The 19,814-nt window shown below is 36.4% G+C and overlaps 1 protein-coding gene across 4 annotated transcripts in view; it reads right to left on the reverse strand.

Annotated features, from left to right (window-relative positions):
- The window catches only part of tns1b (tensin 1b), a 238,213-nt gene that overhangs the window by 85,396 nt on the left and 133,003 nt on the right, over nucleotides 1–19,814 (reverse strand). For all 4 annotated transcript variants that reach the window (XM_082174596.1, XM_082174592.1, XM_082174593.1 and 1 more), the window contains one exon: nucleotides 12,442–12,480. In XM_082174596.1, coding sequence (XP_082030722.1) covers nucleotides 12,442–12,480 — 39 coding nt within the window. The remainder of the gene's footprint in view (nucleotides 1–12,441; nucleotides 12,481–19,814) is intronic.

The raw sequence follows: 19,814 nt of genomic DNA on the forward strand, positions 1-19,814 counted from the left end.
TTTATTTAGAAAAATTATATATAATTAGAATTATTAAATAAAAATAAAAACGTATTAATTAAAATAAAATGTACCATTTTAAAATTTAAAATTATATATATACTGCTCATGAATATATATATATATATATATACACACACACACACACACACACACACACACACACACACACACACACACACACACACACACATATATTTATATATTTATATATATATATATATATATGCATTAGCAGTGTTTTGTTATATAATGCATAAAAATAAATAAAAAAAAGATGTGAAATGCATCCAGGGAATTGTCCAAAACCTAAAGGAGATTCAAAACAGCCTCTGCTGAAAGGCGAAACCTCAGGCTATTGAGGTCTGAGTGGTCAGTGATGTAATGTGAATCATCAAATCTCTGTATTCCGCAAGAGACCCTACATGTCAGTCTCAATTCCTGAGAAAAAAACACTCTCTAAGTCTGTCTTCCAAGAGTAATAAAGATTGAGGGAAATTATACCCCAGCTGTAGAGTTAGCACTACTGCAGCCCCCAAAACGGCCTCCCAGAGCTGAGGCTCAACCGCTAACTAGAGCGCATCCGCTCCCTCCACACCGAGCGAGAGCGCTTGGCAACATCACATTTCTGTGAGCTTTTGAGCGCCTCATTATGTCCATCTAGCATGACCACCACCAAACCCATTATAGCCCTCACTGGTCACACAAAGACTTCGGTCCACTAGATGCAGTACAACTGCTGGTGGAACAACACAGAACCCGTTGAGCCGTTCTAGATCGCCTATCTCTGTTATCTCTCTCTCTCTCCTTTGCCAAGAAGTTCCTTGCAGAAGTTTTTACAACCACATCTGATGGAAAGCAGAGATTTTAACAACACACAATTAAAGCCAGCATGCAAATTCACAGGTAAGATAATTTCACGGATAAACTCCCCTCAGCAACAACAATCTCGTTTCAGTCTCAGGGAGTGTGCTGGAATATCAATGAAAAGATCGGGTTGGCTGAGAACAGATCAGACGCATGATAATGGTGCCACTGGGAGTCTAGTTCTTCTCCACTGCTCCAAATGTTAAAACTTAGCACATTTTGCAAAATGTGGCACGCTCTCTCTCATCTTGCTTCAACTTCTCTCAGTATTTTGTAAACTCTTCACCTCTACTGCTTTCTATGTCGAGAAATATATATATATATATATATATATATATATATATATATATATATATATATATATATATATATATATATATATATATATATATATATATATATATATATATACTTTTTTTTAAACTTTTTTTTTTTTTACTTTTACATGATCTTACTCTCAGATATTTTCCTTTTTACATTCACTTCCAGTCGATTCTGAAAATAAAAGGTTAAAGGATCAAAGAAAGATGAAAGTAAACACCAAAAGACATAGAAATGTTATATTTATATATATAAAATTAAACACTGTTAGACACTTTTAAATTGTACTATTTAGTGCACAAACTTTGGCGGCCCAAAAATACTAAACCTAAAAGGAAGTGAATAAACTGAAAAACCTAGCAATGATAAAGTGAAAACTAATGAGAAGAAAATGTAAAAAAAAAAAATCGAATAAAATAATTGACTAATTCAAAATGTAAAAAAATCAAAACTACAATAACCGTGGCTTACAGTATGTTTATGTATTGACTGCAGAGACAGTTTCCCAGGATATTGGGTTAAGAGTATTGCACCATAGTAACGATGGTGAGCAATATTTTGCATTGAGCAACCCTCAAAATCCTGAGTCACCACAATCTTGGATAAAATCTGCAATTTTTGTACATCAGTGGCAAAGATTCTTAATCATCAGGCTACTATTGCCAAAGTAAAGTCAGTGCTCGGGTCTAACATGCTCAGCAGCTTCCTTCAGGCTTATGTGGTTTAGACTGCTGCTTAAAATGTTAACAAGAACTGATCTTTTTCAGCTCCATCAGTCATACTGGAGCTTAGTGGACAACGGTCCTGTACAGAGTGCGTCGGGTGAGGCCAGTTTCATAATAATTGCATGAGTTGCTCTTGCAATCAACTTTGGATGAATGGATGGACGGACGGACGGATGGATGGATGGATGACACACATTTTAAAATGTAAAGGTTTTATTCACCTCATAGATAAACAAACACATATATGTTAAGTCCGACTGGGAATCGAACCCGGGTCTCCTGCGTAGCAGGCGTGAGCTCTACCTCGGTGCCAAAAGGTGGTGTGTTTCAACTCAGAATGCAGAGACAGAGACAATAACTCAGTTCAAGGGCTTTACTTGAAAAGCGGGGCAAAAGTCCACTATATCTGTCAGAATCAGTGAATAATCCAGAAGCAGGAGGCAAACTCATAATCCAAGAAACAGGCAGATACAGGTCAGTATCAAGCAACAATCACAGGGAAAAAATACTCTGAGAATAACTCACAGACAGGTTTAGTCAACAGGACTACACCTGTGTCACCTCAAGACTGAGCAAAGAACTCAACACGACAGGGGTTTAAAACAGGCAGCTTAACAAGGTTCAGGTGAAACTAACAAATCAATAATGAGAACATGTGACAGGCATAATGCTGTCCAAGGTTCCATGCTGGTGGAACGCTCTCCCCACCCTCATCCGGAATGCAGAATCCCTGACAACATTCAAAAGACAGCTAAAAACCCATCTCTTCCGTGAGCACTTAACCTCATAAAAAAAATAAAAATAAAAATAATAACTATGTTTTTCCCTTTGAAACATCGTATTTTGAGCACTTCTTGTGTTGTTGTTGTTTTTTGCCTCTTTATGATGACTCGCTTAAATTTGTCCTAATTTGTAAGTCGCTTTGGATAAAAGCAAATGAATAAATGTAAAAGCGTCTGCTAAATGACTAAATGTAAATGTAATTGCATAAAACACATGGCCTCACATGGCCAAAAAAGGAACAATAGTCACATAATTCATGACATGTATATCTGTTTAAAATGTCACCTCTATTATTATTTTAATACGTTTTATATACTATATACTAATTAATGGACCAGAATGCAAGAACACTCACATTTTCTTAACAGAACTGTAATTCAATAAATTCAACTTCCTCTAATTCCAGTTCCACTTCCTGTGAGTGTGGCCGATTCTAATTCCAACTCATGAATTGAAAGGAAGCTCATTCTTAAGCGATGCTGTGCGACAAAGTTTGAATAAGGTTTTGTGTTTTGAAAAATTCCTAGCCCTTAGTATATGAGCCACAGAATAGTGAAGCATGTCTTAGTGATCATGACTAACAAGGGCCGCCTGACAGGATTACAGGGGCAGATCTGTGTATCGACGGGCGCTCAAGATGATCAAAAAGACCGAGAAATGCATGTGTGACTGACTTAATTTGGTCCAGACTGACACGGCTCATCATATGATCATACCATTCGCTTGAACCAATTCACAGAACGCAAATTATAGCCCACTTAAGTAAATACTGCAAAAAAAAAAAAAAAAGCACAGGGAGTTTCCTAGCAGGAAGGCACAAATTGAGTGAACAGAGCCTCCTCTAAAATGACATGTAGCTAAAATAAACTCAGACGGTACTTATGTGAAACCATGAATGCACTATTATCATTATAATTAATATATTTATATCCTAAATCTACACAGGCAGGTCAACATTTCCAAAACGAGTGTCATCTGCTACACTGATTCTATATCATCACAATAGATTTTTTGTTTACTTTTTAAAATGGTATAATGCTATGCTGCATTCAACTGGGAAAAGGCTGAATTTACCACTACTGGAAATAGTGTAAAATATGTACTTTGCATTTGGAAATGTGCAGAAACCCCCAATTTAGATTCTGCAGAGATGATGCAGATGTATGACGATACGAAAATATGGCAGTAACTAGAGAGATATGCACAGTATTAAACCTTTACATTTAAAGCAAATAAAGTAAATCAATTAATCTTAGTTTTTGCATCATCATAAAAGCTGTTTGAACTTGCAGAGATTTGCTGTGTAATGTTGTGATGTTTTCAACATCTTCTCTGTTGAAGAATGGACATCTGCAGAACAAATGCTAGCACTGCATAGCATAGTTTACACTCTGCAATCGAAGACTTGTTTTATGGCAAGCCAAAAACCTGCAAACCTCTTGGAAAATCCAGCTTAGGCTGGTAGTTGTGTTTTTAAAAGATGTTAGCTGGTTTCTTGAAAATCTGAGAAGATCTGCTGGATTTTCAAACATCTATTCTTATTCAGCAGTGCTATCATTAACAAACTAAAATGCAAACAAACGAAATAGACTGCAGCAAACAGAAAGAAAAAGAAAAACTATCTGTGAAAATAAAATGAAATAACATTAAAATAAAATAAAATGGCTTAATTTTAGATTTTGATACATGGTATAGGCTATATAATACAACTTTGCAACTCGCATGTATCAAACATGTAATAGTTTTAAATATACTATTTATTTAGTGCATTCGCTTTTGCAGTCCTAAAATACCAATACTAAGATGGTCATTAGATAGTTAAACTACTGTGTTCCAAAAAAAAATATGCTGGAATGTTAGTAGCTGGTTTGTTGCTGGTCCAAGATGGTTTCCCAGCTGGTGAACATAATTTAACCAAGTATGATATGTTCCTGGATCAACATCTGTGTTGATCCTGGAACAACATCCCAATCTTCCAATCAGATTTGAGGGACAAGTTTACAGTTTATGTCAAGTTTAGGCTCACAACCAGGGTTAGGTGCTTCTGCATCAGTGTATGGGATAGAGTGTGTAAAGGATTAACTTATGAGTAGGGTTAGGTTTAGGGGTTGGGATAGGGTTAGGACTGTTTTCGGACAGAAATGTTTTTCCAGGATCAACAAAATACGTTGATCCAGGAACATGTCTTACATGGCAAAATCCTGGTGACCTTTACCAGCTATTGATTAGCTTTGTCCAGCTAAAAACCATCGGCCATGTTTCAAAACAGTAAAACTGGATTTTCAAGCATGGCATACAGTATGACTCCTTTACGGTCAGAAGCCAGGAATATCCCACTTCTGACTTTGGATGGAAAGCAGCATAAGTGTTTGTTAAGTAATGTCCCCACAGCGAGCAGATCTACGAAAGCGCTTCAGTTTCGGAGCTGAGGGTGTGTCCACGTCAGTTCGGTGAGACTGGTTCCTTCCCTCCCAATGTGGTATTCCAGCCTTTCTTCTGGGATCCCGAAATACTCTGCCTTTGTTTTGCTAGTCTCTGCATTTAGAACAAGGCTCCCTGTGTGCTTCTGTTTCATTTCGGCTTCATGTGGGTTAAGTTGTAGTTTTATGTTTCACTGCGAGCAGTTCAGTCTGTGCCTTCATTTCCCCCCTGGAATACCGATGATCAGCAGCTATTTGTCCTAAATCACCCCTCAGACCATAATTTGTATGCAACAGGTATAAAAGGCATTTTTAAAAGCTTTCATGTGCATTTATGTGGGCCACAGATTTATATCCCAATGAAAATTCCTTAAACCGCACAGTTAAAAGAGGCATTTTGTCAAATGTACCATGTGCTTGTCCAACTAATGATGGGAAAAACTGCCTGTTCTATGTTCAGAGTGCTTAGACATTTAGTCACTGACGTAGTTGAACTGCTTACAGAACTGCGACGATGTAGATCAGATCTGTCCTCAAACACAGCGCAAGGCTACGGAAACAAAAGGAAACCACAAAGAGGAGGAGGCATTTGAAGCCAGAAGTGAATGTACACACTGCATATTGTCTGCTGCCACCTATTGGTGGCTACGGGAAGTGCATGTTAGTTCCAACAGCACAGTGCACAACTCTGGTGATTTAAAGGGGTTATATCATGAGGTATCTAAATGTAGTTTAAATTTATAGATAAAACTTTAATATACTATTTACTGTATAGTATGTACTATTTGTGTACTGTAACTTCAACCTTCAAAAAAGGCTCATTAAATATAGAAGCTCCTTAAGCCAGCCAGACAAATCTGAACACGACCATTATCACATCAACAACCCCTACTGAGTGTTCAGAAACTTAAAGGGATAGTCATCCAAAAATGACAATTCTGTCATCATTTACTCAACGACTTTCTTTTACGGGAACTCAGAAGCAGCATGAGGGTGAGTAAATAATGACAAAATATTCATTTTGGGGTGAACTATCCCTTTAAGATAAGAGATCATAGGAACTAGCGCAACAACAACTAACTATAAGAATACAATGGGGTAAAGTCAGTCCAACCTGTGCATTTTCTGGCTGTGTGTAGCACCTACAGCTCTGCAGTTTCCATGTTTAAAAAAGCAGTGCCAATTGTTCAATAAATCTGTCATCATTTGATGTAACTCTACAAAGAGGATGTTACCGAAGGACAAAAAAAAAAAAAAGACAAAAAAGTCAAAGAAACCTTAAAGGCACAGCTGCAAATAATGGCAGTTTAATCAGAGATTTGATAGAAAATGATCAATAAAAATTAAGACTGTTTGCAGTGCACACATTTTTTGACTGATATTATAAAAAATGTTGCAAAAACAATGACTAAATTATTATTATTATTCATTTTCTAAAATTGTATTATAATTTACAATGATTTTATAATTATGATTTTATTTAATTATAAATTATATTGCATAAAAAAGAAAACAAATAATAATAAAATAAATAATAATTCATTCATAAAATGTAATAATATGTGACCCTGGACCACAAAACCAGTCACAAGTTGCACAGGTATATTTGTGGCAATAGCCAACAATACATTGTATGGGTCAAAATTATCGATTTTTCTTTAATGCCAAAAATCATTAGGATATTAAGTAAAGATCATATTTCTTTAATATTTAATATTTAATAAGGTATTTTGTAATATTTTCCTACTGTAAATATAAAACATTTATTTTTGTGAGCGAATGCAGCACAATCACGAACATAAATGGACAACGTTAAAGGAGATTTTCTCAATGTTTCGATTTGTTTGCACCCTCAGATTCCAGATTTTCAAATAGTTGTATCCCAGCCACATATTGTCCTATCCTAACAAACCATACATCAATGGAAAGCTTATTTATTCGGCTTTCAGATGATGTATAAATCTCAATTTCAAAATTGTGACTTATGTGACTGGTTTTGTGGTCCATGGTCACATATAATAATTTTTAATCAATATGTATATTAATTGTTTTAAAATAACTAGTTCATCAAAATAATAATAAAAAATAAAAAAAGTATAAATATGACCCCTTTTAAATGGAGAAGTCCTGAAATGGTTGACTGCTCATTTTTTAGGGGCTTGAGGGCTTGGATAGGTCATCAAAAGAATGTCGATTCCCTTACAACCCCTCATCATATCAGAGTATCTAATAACTCTGTTTTGGTTCATAAACTGTGGAAATTAGTTGTTTGAGGAGGCAAGCAGCTGTTCGGCTCAAAGATCTGGAGATATCTGTCGAAGTGCGGCACACAGAACACCTAAAAAGGACATGTTGTTTCGTTCCTGTGTTCAGCACCTCAGAGTCAATTACAGTATGATTTAAATGTGTTTGGTTAATGTCCAGGCATGGTTGAAACAACAACAACCTTTGAAAAAAAAAAAATATGGACAACTAGGAGGGGAAAGTCGAGCAGGTCTCCAGTGTATCTGACCCGGGGGTTATGATGGATATTATGGCGCAGTTGAGGAACATGACATCAGTGACAGCTGCTTTTCTCTCACGGTTTGAGTGGCCACCTGCAACTTTTCCGGCACAATGCAGCAGAGATGGAGAAAATGTAAACAGACCATACGTTGTGCATTTCAGTGGCACTCTGTTTACATCATGCTAATGGAGGGTCCGTGCCTGCCCTCCATCCCGGGAGAGTTCTACGGAAAGAATTCCGAAGATGGTATTCGGCTAAACAACTCTTAACTGTGAGAACCTGCGAACAGAAACGTCCCAAAGCAAACCTCTGACCCTGGGTTAACGCTCACAACAGGAGAAGGACCCCACAAAACAGACTAATACATGCTAAGTACTGCATAAAGCATCGTATGCGCTGAGAAAGCGAGAGAGGACGCGAAGCAGAGAGCCTTAAAGTGCCTGGGCACTGAGAATATACACAGAAAGACCTGGAAACACTGGGTCTGCTTAATGTCATCCGAGGCCCGGCATGTGTTTCACCCTCTCATGGCCAATTATGGCCAATATCACATTGTGGTGAAGCAGACGCAGACCAGATGGCTCTAGAGAAAGGTACTGTACACAGCTCTGAGAGAGAGAAAGCCTGAAGCATGTCTTCAAAATACAACCAATGTAGAGGGCATGTTACTGAGAAAACGCCAACATAATGTATGTGTCTGGACGTCCACTCGCGTCATATCAAAAAGTACAACACAGCAGATCACCCTGGATAGGGAACGTAATGCATCTCTGTACTTTTGTACTGACACGGTCAGTTTATGAGTGAATCTCACAAAAACATGACCAGCCAGTTGCATAAACAAAGCCATTATGTTAAGACTGTGTCTTAAGAACTAGTATGACCAACTAGCAGGCTGATTTGATCAAGTTATGAACAGTCTTAAAGAAAAGAAAAAAATTATGACTAAGACCCGATTATGCAACTGGCAGGTCACACGTTTCACCTAAAAATGTTAACAGCAAAAATAAGACATTTCTGTCCTAAGAACAGCTGTTGGACGCTGTGCTGCGTTGTCATGGGAACATCCCAGGTGAAAATAATGAGGTAATTATGTTGGCTGAATCTGAAATCGCCCCCTAAACCCTCATTTACTCTTCCCTTCGTTAGTCCACTAATACATTTCACTTGCAGGAGTGAATGGAAACGAGTGAGTGAATTCGGACAGCCGTTGATCGTACATCGGCTGTACACATCCGGTTCGTCTCTTATTTGGTTCCCCTGGAAACATTTCCATTGTGTTCTGTGTTATTTGCAGCGCGTTTCTGTATTTGAATGTGTTGTGAGTGTTTTGAGTAGCCTGGGAAAACCCAGACAACTTCCGGCAAATTTAGATTTGCTCTGCAAGTAGTCTGGCAAAGAGCTCATTCAAGCCCATTTCTAATCCGTCGAAATCGCGGCACCAATCAGAAACGTTGAGGCGGGCTTTACACGATGACGATCGCTCTGATTGGTTTTAGGTCTATCCAATTGCGCCCAGAGGCATTTGAGCGACGTCCGTTGGTGAAGCGCACTCAACTTTTAAATGCATTATTATATTCAAATTGCAAACACATGAGGACAGTCTCCATGAAAGACCCACTGGCAGATGAACGTGCTACTACATTTCTCTCCGAAACGGTAGGAAATTAAATGAGATTTAATAGAGGATTTTAACTGTGACAAGATGATTGACAGGGCCGTTTACGTGACAGGATGTACGCGACAGATCCGTCCGATAAAGATGACGAAGTAGTATGTCCCAAAGCTTGCCTACTTTTTTGCTACACATTCAAAAGTAAATACCTTTTCTTTACAAAAAGAGTACATACTTTTATGGCGTAGTGTAACTTAGGGACGCAGCATATGGCTTTACACGATGACGATCGCTCTGATTGGTTTTAGGTCTATCCAATTGCCCAGAGGCATTTGAGCGACGTCCGTTGGTGACGCCCCATTTGGAAATGAGTTATTAATGAAGCTTTGCCAGACCATAACTCAGTTACTACTGAGAATGGTCTGGTTTTAACCAGGCTATGTTTGGAGCACACGTGTGTTGTGAAACTGATAAAGATGTTTTCTCAAGTTGCAGCGTGTTGAGCTCTCTCGGCAACCGTACTTATGCACATGAATACATATCATGTCACAGTGATCATAAAACAACAAATTACTTAAAATGTGAGAAACTTGCTTTTTGTCAAAATTACCACCAGATCATTGATAAAATCATTAGACTGGCACATTAGCTATCTTGATGATGTGAAGTTATGTTTTTTTTTTAGATCATAACACCTACAGTGAACCTTTTCATCCAAAATTGTACATTCATATTGACATTTGATCGTTGTTATTCGGCCTCAGATCACAGGTCTAGCCACCAGCCAGCCAACTCATTTAGTGGAGGAGAATTTACCAAACATGGAGCGAGGAGAAAGCAGGTCTACGAGATTCAGTCCGACCACAGAAATATTCCTGAATTCACTGGAAAGCCATTAAACAGGGTTGTTTTTGGCTTCACTGAGCTGCGTCATTGTAAACACAGAGAGTTCAGCAGCTTTGTCCTTGCTGAAGGCTGTGTGTGTGTGTGTGTGTGTGTGTGTGTGTGTGTGTGTGTGTGTGTGTGTGTGTGTGTGTGTGTGTGTGTGTGTGTGTGTGTGTGTGTGTGTGTGTGTGTGTGTGTGTGTGTGTGTGTGTGTGTGTGTGTGTGTGTGTGTGTGTGTGTGTGTGTGTTGAGGGACGAATTTACAAAGCTTTTCTCAACAGACTTTAGGTAAACAAAAACACTAAATATTCATGTTTGAGATATTCATGCTGCAGGTCTAAGCCTTACATAAGCATACATTCTTCATTTTCACTTTCTCTCTGGACTGATCTGAGTCCAGCTGCTCTGAGTTTCCTTTATAAATACAGCCACTGCTGTCCTTAAGATCCCAGTTTATTTGATCTACTTTAGTGAAGTTCAGCTGCCACAGGCCTTCACTGAAACACTCAATCACTTCATACAAAACACCTCTCAATTTTACCTGTCAACATTTACACTCTGATATTAATCTAAAGATGATCACAATATAACATTCAGTCACACTTCAAATTAGGGTCAAATTCTCACTATTAACTACAATGTTTGCATCAAACTCCTAATTACTGCTTATTATTAGTTAGTAAGGCAGTTGTTAAGTTTAGGTATTGGTGGATTAAGGGATTCAGAATATGGTCATGCAGAATAAGCCATTATGTGCTTTATAAGTACTAATAAACAGCCAATATATTAGTATTATGCATGCTAATAAGCAACAAGTTAATAGTGAGAATCAGACCCTAAACTAAAGTGTTACCTAATCTTCTTATGTTTATTATTTTATCAAAATGGACACATTATTAACAAAAAACATCTTACCCTGAACCTGTCCTAATTCTAATATACATAAAATCATATTATATTTATAATAAATATTTATATATTCTCTCTCTCTAAAAGTTAAAATAAATAAACAATAATTAATAAAAAATATACAGACATGGCAGTGATTCAAATGACTAAACTTGAACTTGTCCACAACACAATATTTTTAATTGTATGGCTTATATATTGAAATATAAATATTAATAATTAAAATAATAATTAAACAATATATAAATATATGTATTTCTTTTACATGTATGTTAATTATATTAATAATACTACAATATTAAAAATAAAATTAAAGATAGTTTAAAATAAATAATTCTATATTTGAATATTATATATAATATACTAACAGATTATAATATTAAATTCAATGTAGAAATATATGCATCTTTAAAGGATGTTCAATATAAATCTTTTGTCAGCACCATCAGATTTCCGGTGATGATGATTCAATAAATGGAGCTAAAAATTAGCTTGAAATCCCTCAATTTGTCAATATTTTTGATACATTATTGACATGGCAGTACAGATAATATCTGATGGTGTTGATATTTGTGATAGCAAAAAAAAAAAAAAATTTTAGAAAATGGAAAGTGAAGAACTGAACGTTTAACATATTCAACATAATTCCTTGGTTCAAAAACTTGTATCTTTGCAGACATGTGGCAAGTTTTGTCCCATGTCTCAGGAATCAGTATTTTGTCCTCCAGCCTCTCAGTTTTCACACTTGTCTTCAGAACATCAGCTTATATAGTTCACTTGTTCATCATTTCATTTGTCTGATTTCAAGTGTGTGTTTGGTGCGTGTGCCGACAGCGACCCTGCATACCTGAATTCACACTGCTCGCTTTACAACGCCATACTTCATCTGAGAAGTGATTGAGGGAACGAGAAAGAGAATTAATCAAACCCTGTCCAACTCATGAAAGCCAAACTTTCCTCTAAAGTAAAACAAGTAAAACTATCTGTTCCATAGTGAGGACACTGTGTACAACAAGAGACTTTTTTCATGAACGCGGGTAGAGTAATGATGGACTCTGGCTTGCCTTGCGCACCAGGCGTACATAGGAGGAGGAGGAGGAGGAGGAAAGAGATCTTTTGGAGACCAAAAACACAATTCAAACCAAAAAAGGAATGTTCACTATGCTATCGCTCATGCTTTGTTATTCCCCCCTGGCTTATTTAGGTCTTGGGAGAGATCTGAACCGAAGACCCCAAGCTTTTATTTCCTCCTTATAAATATTAATGGTTGTGGGATGATACGTTCTGGCCTCCAAAATAGGCAAAAATATCTCTTTATCATCAATCTGATTAACAGAGCAGATTCCGAGAGACGACTGTTCTAGGAAACGATCAAAAACGGGTCATCAAAACAACCACAGCAGTTCTTACCAGTTCATAGTTGGCGACAGGAACGCAGGAGGAGGATACCTGCAACACACAGAGAACACACACGTCAGGCCAAAATCTGGGACTTTAAAGTCTACATAACATGTTGACACATTTTACTACTGTAATATGACATATTTCCAAGGGAAAAGGGACATTCAACAAGAAAAAAATGCAGGACTGGCTTTATTTTATAATTGTTGGGGTTGTGAAAAGTGGGGGATTGAAAAACAGACACTAAAGAAGAATTCATGACACTGGTGGTGCAACTTATTCTATTTGGATAAAAGGTTACTAAGATAAACATTTCGCTTTCATTTGGAAAAACATGCACGGATGAATTGTGCTCAGTAAGGAACATTATTGTGAATTATGAAGAAAGTACATTTTGATTTCAAACATACGGCCACAAAACACTGGCAATTTTAACATAAAACAGACATGGGAAACTCACTGTTTATATGCAGCTCCATCCCAATCTTAATTTATTATTATTAACATACTAATTATTTTGATTAAAATGTTGATTTAGTTTTTATTTTAACATTTTAAATACATCAGTGAGCTTATATATATATATATATGTTTTAGTACTTCATCTTATTTATTTCAGTTAATTGCCAAGGCGAATAGTTCATCATTTTGTAACAATGACACAATTAATTTAAAACAACTAATGGACAATTCAAAATCCTTTTCTGTGGCAATTGACATTCCTAATCCCGAATTATTTATTTCAACAACAATATTTATGTCAACAACTAAACTAAATGTCAATGAGTAGTGCTATTACAGATTTTTATTTTTTAAATACTTTTTATTTTTTAAATAATTAAATTAAATTAAACAAAAAATTATATAAACAAATACATTTTTGTAAGTTTAAAATACGTATATTTGTAAAACTGAAATAAAAGTGAATTAAAGCTACAGAAGTGTAAAAAACAAAAAAATTACAAGCACAAAAAACGTACAAAAAACCCCCGAAAAATTTAGATAAAACAATAACTGAAAATAATATACATAAAAGTTAATCCAAAACATTTATACTATAGTATAATACTAAAATAAGTCTGTCAATCAGTCACAAACAGATTGAAATATCACTGGTTCATGTTTAAGAAACAGGCAAACACAGGCAACGCGAGCGCTAACCTCATTTTCACCATTTCATAAACAGGATTGGAAAGTCACTGATGTTTAAAGGTGATTTGCTTTGTCGGAACTCACAATCTGCTGAAGTCCATTATAATAGGATTGCTGCTCAGACCACTGCCACAACTAATATCCCGCCTCCCATGAACAAATGAGCTCTGTGCTTCGCAAACAGGATGGCGGACCATCATTTCTGGCTCTGCTTCTACTAGAGCATTAAGAAAAACTGATTCCAGGCAAAATTGGACGTGAGGAACTGGAGTTGTGCACAAACACGAAGCCTTCTCCACAGCTGTCTAAAAGCACAGGCAGCTGTCTAGTCAGTCTATGACTAAACCATTCCAATTCAAATATGAATAATGAGTCAATACAAAAGACAACGCAAATATAAATCAGACTCATTTCTAAGTAGAAATGAAAAACACACATTTATGAATAAATTCACTCTTTCCACAAAGCATGACTTGGTGTTTTTTTAGCTTCATATACTGTCAAGTTATTTCTTTAAATAAATTAATATCATGTATTCATTAAAGGTAATTTGACTTTTTTTGTGTGTGCATGTAAAAATGTATTCAACTCAAATAATAAGTCGAGAAGATATCATGGCTAGTATTACCAGATCATTCACCACACTACAATTGGAAGGTCAACTCAAGCACATTGCATTGTGGGATGCAGTGTTGCAAGGCAATAAGCCAAAAGAGGCCGTGCGTTACAGTGATTTTACCACGGGTAAGCCTGTGGCTTGGAACCCACAAACATAACGCTGGTTTATTTCTCACTGGTTGAGGACAAATGTGGTAAATACAAGTCAAGGCAACATGGGTCAGATTTCACTTGTGCCATTCCAAGTACAGCTATTTATGAATTCTCAGAGTTCAGTCGTGTCTTGCAAAATTTGATTCAGATGAAAGTGAGGAATTTGACATGGTCTGGAAGCCATCGGCTCTTACCATTTGTTTTGACAGCTGAATATATGTGTGTTATTTTCAACCATCTGGCATTTGTGTTAAATTTGCTCGCTCCATTTAATTGCTCGTCTTAATGCAGACGGAGCACATCAGGTTTCCCAATGCCACTTTCACATTTATCAATGACCTCGACCTGTCATTGATAAAGTATTCATGAAAACGGTGCTGAGCCTTAACTAACTGAGTTTATAGTTTAACAGGTGTCCTGCACCTGAAGATCACATGTCTTGTTATTGGTGGTGTTTGTGAAGGCATTATTATTAATATTGCTCATATTTAGCAATGGCATATTAACTCACAAAAAGCACCCTAGCAACACACTAAGAGCATGGGGAAAGACATAATGCATTGGTGCGTTCCATTCAAATTTTCTTCAGGGAATGTAAAAACCGAGATTAATTCTAGAATAAAGAGTCTAAATAGTCATGCAAAAGGTCTGTGTGACTGTTTACATGGTAACAATGATCAGCCTCATGCTTTCATTATGTGAACAGGAAGTTTTCTCCTTAATAAGTGACATGAGATGTTAAGCATGACTAGTGCTTCTGTTTGATTTGACTTCTTGATAAAAGATGTTATTCCAGCTGTGGATGTGGAGCTGTAAAGCACATAAACACTGAAAAGCTCTTGTTTTTTTCTCACTACAGGTCTCAGCATATCTAAACGCACTCTAAAAACAAATGATCAACCGCTGTAAACAGGAAGACTGATAAGAGTGAAACAATAAATTTAAGCAAGCTGGATAAGTTATTTTGGATAAGTTAGACAAACATGGATCCACTGCTTTTAAAACATTAGTAAAGCTTACAGTCTGAAGTCACATTGAAAAAACTGTGGCCAGTTGCATAAACTTAGCCACTATGTTAAGAAATAATTTGACTTATTTTTCTGATTCAAATTAGACCGATCTACCTTCTTATGTAACTGACTTTAAAAAGTTAGGACCAGTCTTAAAATTTTTTTTTTTTTTAAATTGATGACTAACTTTAAAGTGTCATTTTAACATCAGTGTAAACTAGAGGGGTTTAGTTTTTCAGGTAGACCAACATCAAGGTTATTTACCAACAGTTAGAATTAAACTAATACTTTAATCAAAAGTAAAAATAAAAGTACTTAGTTTACACAGTATGAATTAAATATATACTGATTCTTATTAAAGCTATACAGTTATTCAGTTATACAGTTATTATTAAAGTTATTCAGTCAAGGGCAGTGAATGAATTTGTCTTTGTCTTTCATTGTTTGATGAACATTAAGCACACAGACGGAAGCAGGTTTATTAGGCTGCTGTCACTTTAAGAGCTGCACATATCCAATACTGTTCCATGCACACTTTCTTTCTCAACTGTTTAGTCGAAACACAACTGGGCTTTTTGTAATCTTTTGGAGTATTAAAATCATGCAGCTATCGCAAGCCGTTGCGTTATGCATATCACAATATTTCTATAATTTCAACATATCATGTAGCCCTATATGTATTAATTTATATAAATTGAGACTTTAAAACTTTTAAAGTTGTAAAACAAAGAAGAGTTATGATATAAACTGAAGAATGAATAATGCAAATAAATTGTAAGAAATTATATAGCTAACTGGCAAAACATATGAAAAAGTTCTGCTCCAATATATATATGAAAAATATTTTCATATACTGTACTTTTGTCATGGTTGTTTTATGATGCTGGATCATGTTTGTAAGACTACTCTACCTATGTTGGTGGTCATTGTATAATAATAAACCACCCAGTTGATTTAGGTAATCATTCTGGTGCCCTGACATGTATAAATGTTGTTGACTAATGTTCAAGCTTTTAGCACTGAAGATAGTTGAAGTTGGACTGAAACGTTTGCTCTTCGTTTACCTTTTGTGTGCACACTCACATTTTTGTTAGTACACTTTGGTATTTTGCTGTCACTTTCAATGTGAATCTCAGTAAATAATTTTTTTATTTACAGTTTTTTTTATTTTTATAATAAGTCCATACTTAATTATGGACTTATTATCCATAATTTTCAATGGATAATAAGTCCATGGAGGATTGAATTACTTTGGTGTGTGGATGTTTATCCAAGAAATTATATAGGCCAAATATATACATTCACACATAAATACTACACATTTATTATTATAATTGTTGTGCTCTGAGTCAGGCTGAAATATGTCCCATCTTATTCTTCTAACATCAACTATTTTTCAGAGCCGGTCTCAATTTACTGACAGTCCAGGCCTGGCACAGACATTTACACGATCTTGCATGGAAACCATACACATCCTTATCTCCAGCCAGTCCTAATAAGACCACTGTACCACTCCATAATACTTCAGTGATAAACGGAAATCCCTCCCTAATCTCAGTCCGTCTCAGAGCTCTGCTCTAAGCCTTTCTCCAGTGGCCTGGCCTATCTCCAGACCGGATTCCATCACCTGGCGTAACTCACCCTGCAGGCACCTGCTGATGACAGCCCGTACACCTGCTATCCATAACTAACAAACACCTTGTGTCTGCGCTGAGACCTGGCCCGACCCAGCATGCCTTCATGTCTCTGAAGATGCCTGGAATGTTTGAAACGGAGCCCTGGTGACTTCTCTTTCAAAGGTCATTTTGGAAGGGCAACTTTTATTTACAATTATATTGTTAGCGATATCAAATTAAACATAACAACAAAAAAAAGTAAAGTATGAAACAATATAATAACAATTAAAAAAGATTGAATTTTACTTTTAACTTTGACTATGCGAATCAATTTGAACCATCCGTTTCAGTTCATCAAGCCTGCATTTATTTGATCAAAAATACAGAAAAAAAAGTGTCATATGGTGAAATATTACTACGGTTTAAAATAATGGTTTTCTATTTTAATATACTTTAAAATATAATTTATTTCTGTGATGCAAAGCTGAATTTTTAGCATTGTTACTCCAGTCTTCAGTGTCACATGATCCTTCAGAAATCGCTAGACAAGGGCAAGGGCATTATACATATCATGAAATCTATCTTAATACTTTTAGCATGTTATTGAATATAGCAATGTTAATGTATTTGGACTATATCGATTGATGTTGATCCTGTAGCAGATCTAGGCAGGTGGAGCTGGGGGAGGTGGAGGGTTTCAGAGGAACTGCAGGACTAGTTTACAACAAACAATGAACCAGACTATTTAAATGTTGAGCAAGCAATCTCATTGGCTGCAGGATCAGCAGAGGCCAATCAGCTTGTGATATGCGGTAATGATGTGATTGCTTCTGCATGTAAAGCATTCATGACTGAATAAAAAAAAAAAAAAGCCTTTTCAAAGCAAAGTATATAACAAACAATGCCAAAATATATCCAAAGGCTGAAAACTGTTCGGATATTATTTTTAAGCTTTATCACCCAGTCCTACACGGAAGCACTGACCCCGATCCTTTGACACGGGTCAGACGAGGACATTAAGAGTGGCTAGAAATCCTGAAGGAGCCCGTCTCAATGCAAGAAAACAAGAAAACAAATGGCTCAACTGTCAAAAGACAGCTTAAACGAGTTTGGTAATAATTAGTACGATACAAACAACAAACAATGACACTCTTTAACGGGACGTCATCACGTCACATAATGAAACCGATGAACATGCAACCCCTTGGACCCTCATGTGTAAAAACAAGCACCCTGAGAGCTGCATTCATCATGTTGGCAACAGAAGCGGGTTGTTGCTGGTATTCACATCACGGTTCAGTCGTGTAAATCATCCTGAGGAGGTCTACCCCGAGCGTAACCTCTGGTAAATGGTTCATGCCAGGCCTTAAACCACAGCATGGGTGCAGGTGAACATACAAAAGGTGATAACCGCAGGTCTACTGGTGGGCAACCGCAACACTAAAAATAATCCTGACAATCATCCTGTGGTTATCCAAAAACCAAAGACAAACATTGACATGACAGGTTGGTACAATATTCACCTGCAAGGAAAGAAATACAATCTGCTATTGGATGAATGTCCTGAAACCTAATAACAACGTGTCCTGATCGCATTTACCCTAAAAGCAAAGAAAAAACTTGAGGAATTCAATAAAAACATATGGAATGATACAAGATTGTTTTGCATTGTGACATTATTTTTAGTTAGGCAATTAGGCACATTATCCCGCAAACGCTCATTACCTGTAAACTAAACTTAATGTTAAGCAAAGCTGCATTTTTTGCGAATGTGAATATTAAAGCACACCATTCATCAATCAATTTATCTTTCCAGCTTGATATCATGGTACGCAACACTTTAAAAAAAAATAGAATAGATATAAGAAAAAACTGACATTGCGATATTTAGTTTTCCTGCAATTTCACCAGATGATTTGAATAGCTCTATTTGATAAGAATCAATCATTCTAGGATGATTGGGGTAGTTTCGCAGCGGACTGAATCTGTATAGAAAATAATAAACAAATTACTAGCATAGATAATAATAATAATAAACAGAGCAAAATGACTTGCAATTTAGACTTTATAACTCACAATTGCAGGTTTGTATCTCACAATTCTGAGGGGGAAAAAGCCATAATTGTGAGTATGTATCTTGCAATTTTGACTTTTTTTTTTATAGTTATATAAGTTCCATGGTTTCCAAACTTTTGGAAATATAACAAAGAAAAAAGAGATGGGGGGGGGGGGGGGGTTGCACACACACACACACACACACACACAAAAAAAACTATCCAAACTTCTTGGCTGGCATGTCGGTGATGCAAAGCCAGTGCACTTTTTGTGCGAAAAAGAAAGAGAAAGAAAGAGAAACAAAGCGAGCGAGGGAACGAGACAGAAAGGGGAGTGGATGTGTGTTGATAACACTGGAGTGTACAAATGAATATTACATAATGAGCGGTAATTGTGCTGTTGCATTCCTCGCATGCTTGCGTTAACAAGATTAAACCGAGACCTGCTGCATTCAGTGCTGGAGAAAAAAAACAAGTGCCAGCCATCGCCAACATTGTTGATCATTTTCTCTGAACCTGCAATATATAGAATGAAAGAATTCTAGCTTCATGCAATCTTTTTTTATCAACACTTTAATGTAGGTAATTTTTTATGAAAAAAGCAACATTTTGAACAAAAAGCTGAGAAAAAAAGCCTTTTATTTCAAAGACTACAACGCGCACAAGCAATGCTTTTTATCACTTGTTTCTGTCTGTGTTTTCTGAGATTCTCTACTTACACGGAGATCCGTGGAAAAACACGGAAAGCCGAGAAGCGTTGTCTCGTAAATGACGGAAAA

Source organism: Leuciscus leuciscus (assembly GCF_965113295.1).
Source record: "Leuciscus leuciscus genome assembly, chromosome: 7".
Lineage (NCBI taxonomy): Eukaryota > Metazoa > Chordata > Actinopteri > Cypriniformes > Leuciscidae > Leuciscus > Leuciscus leuciscus.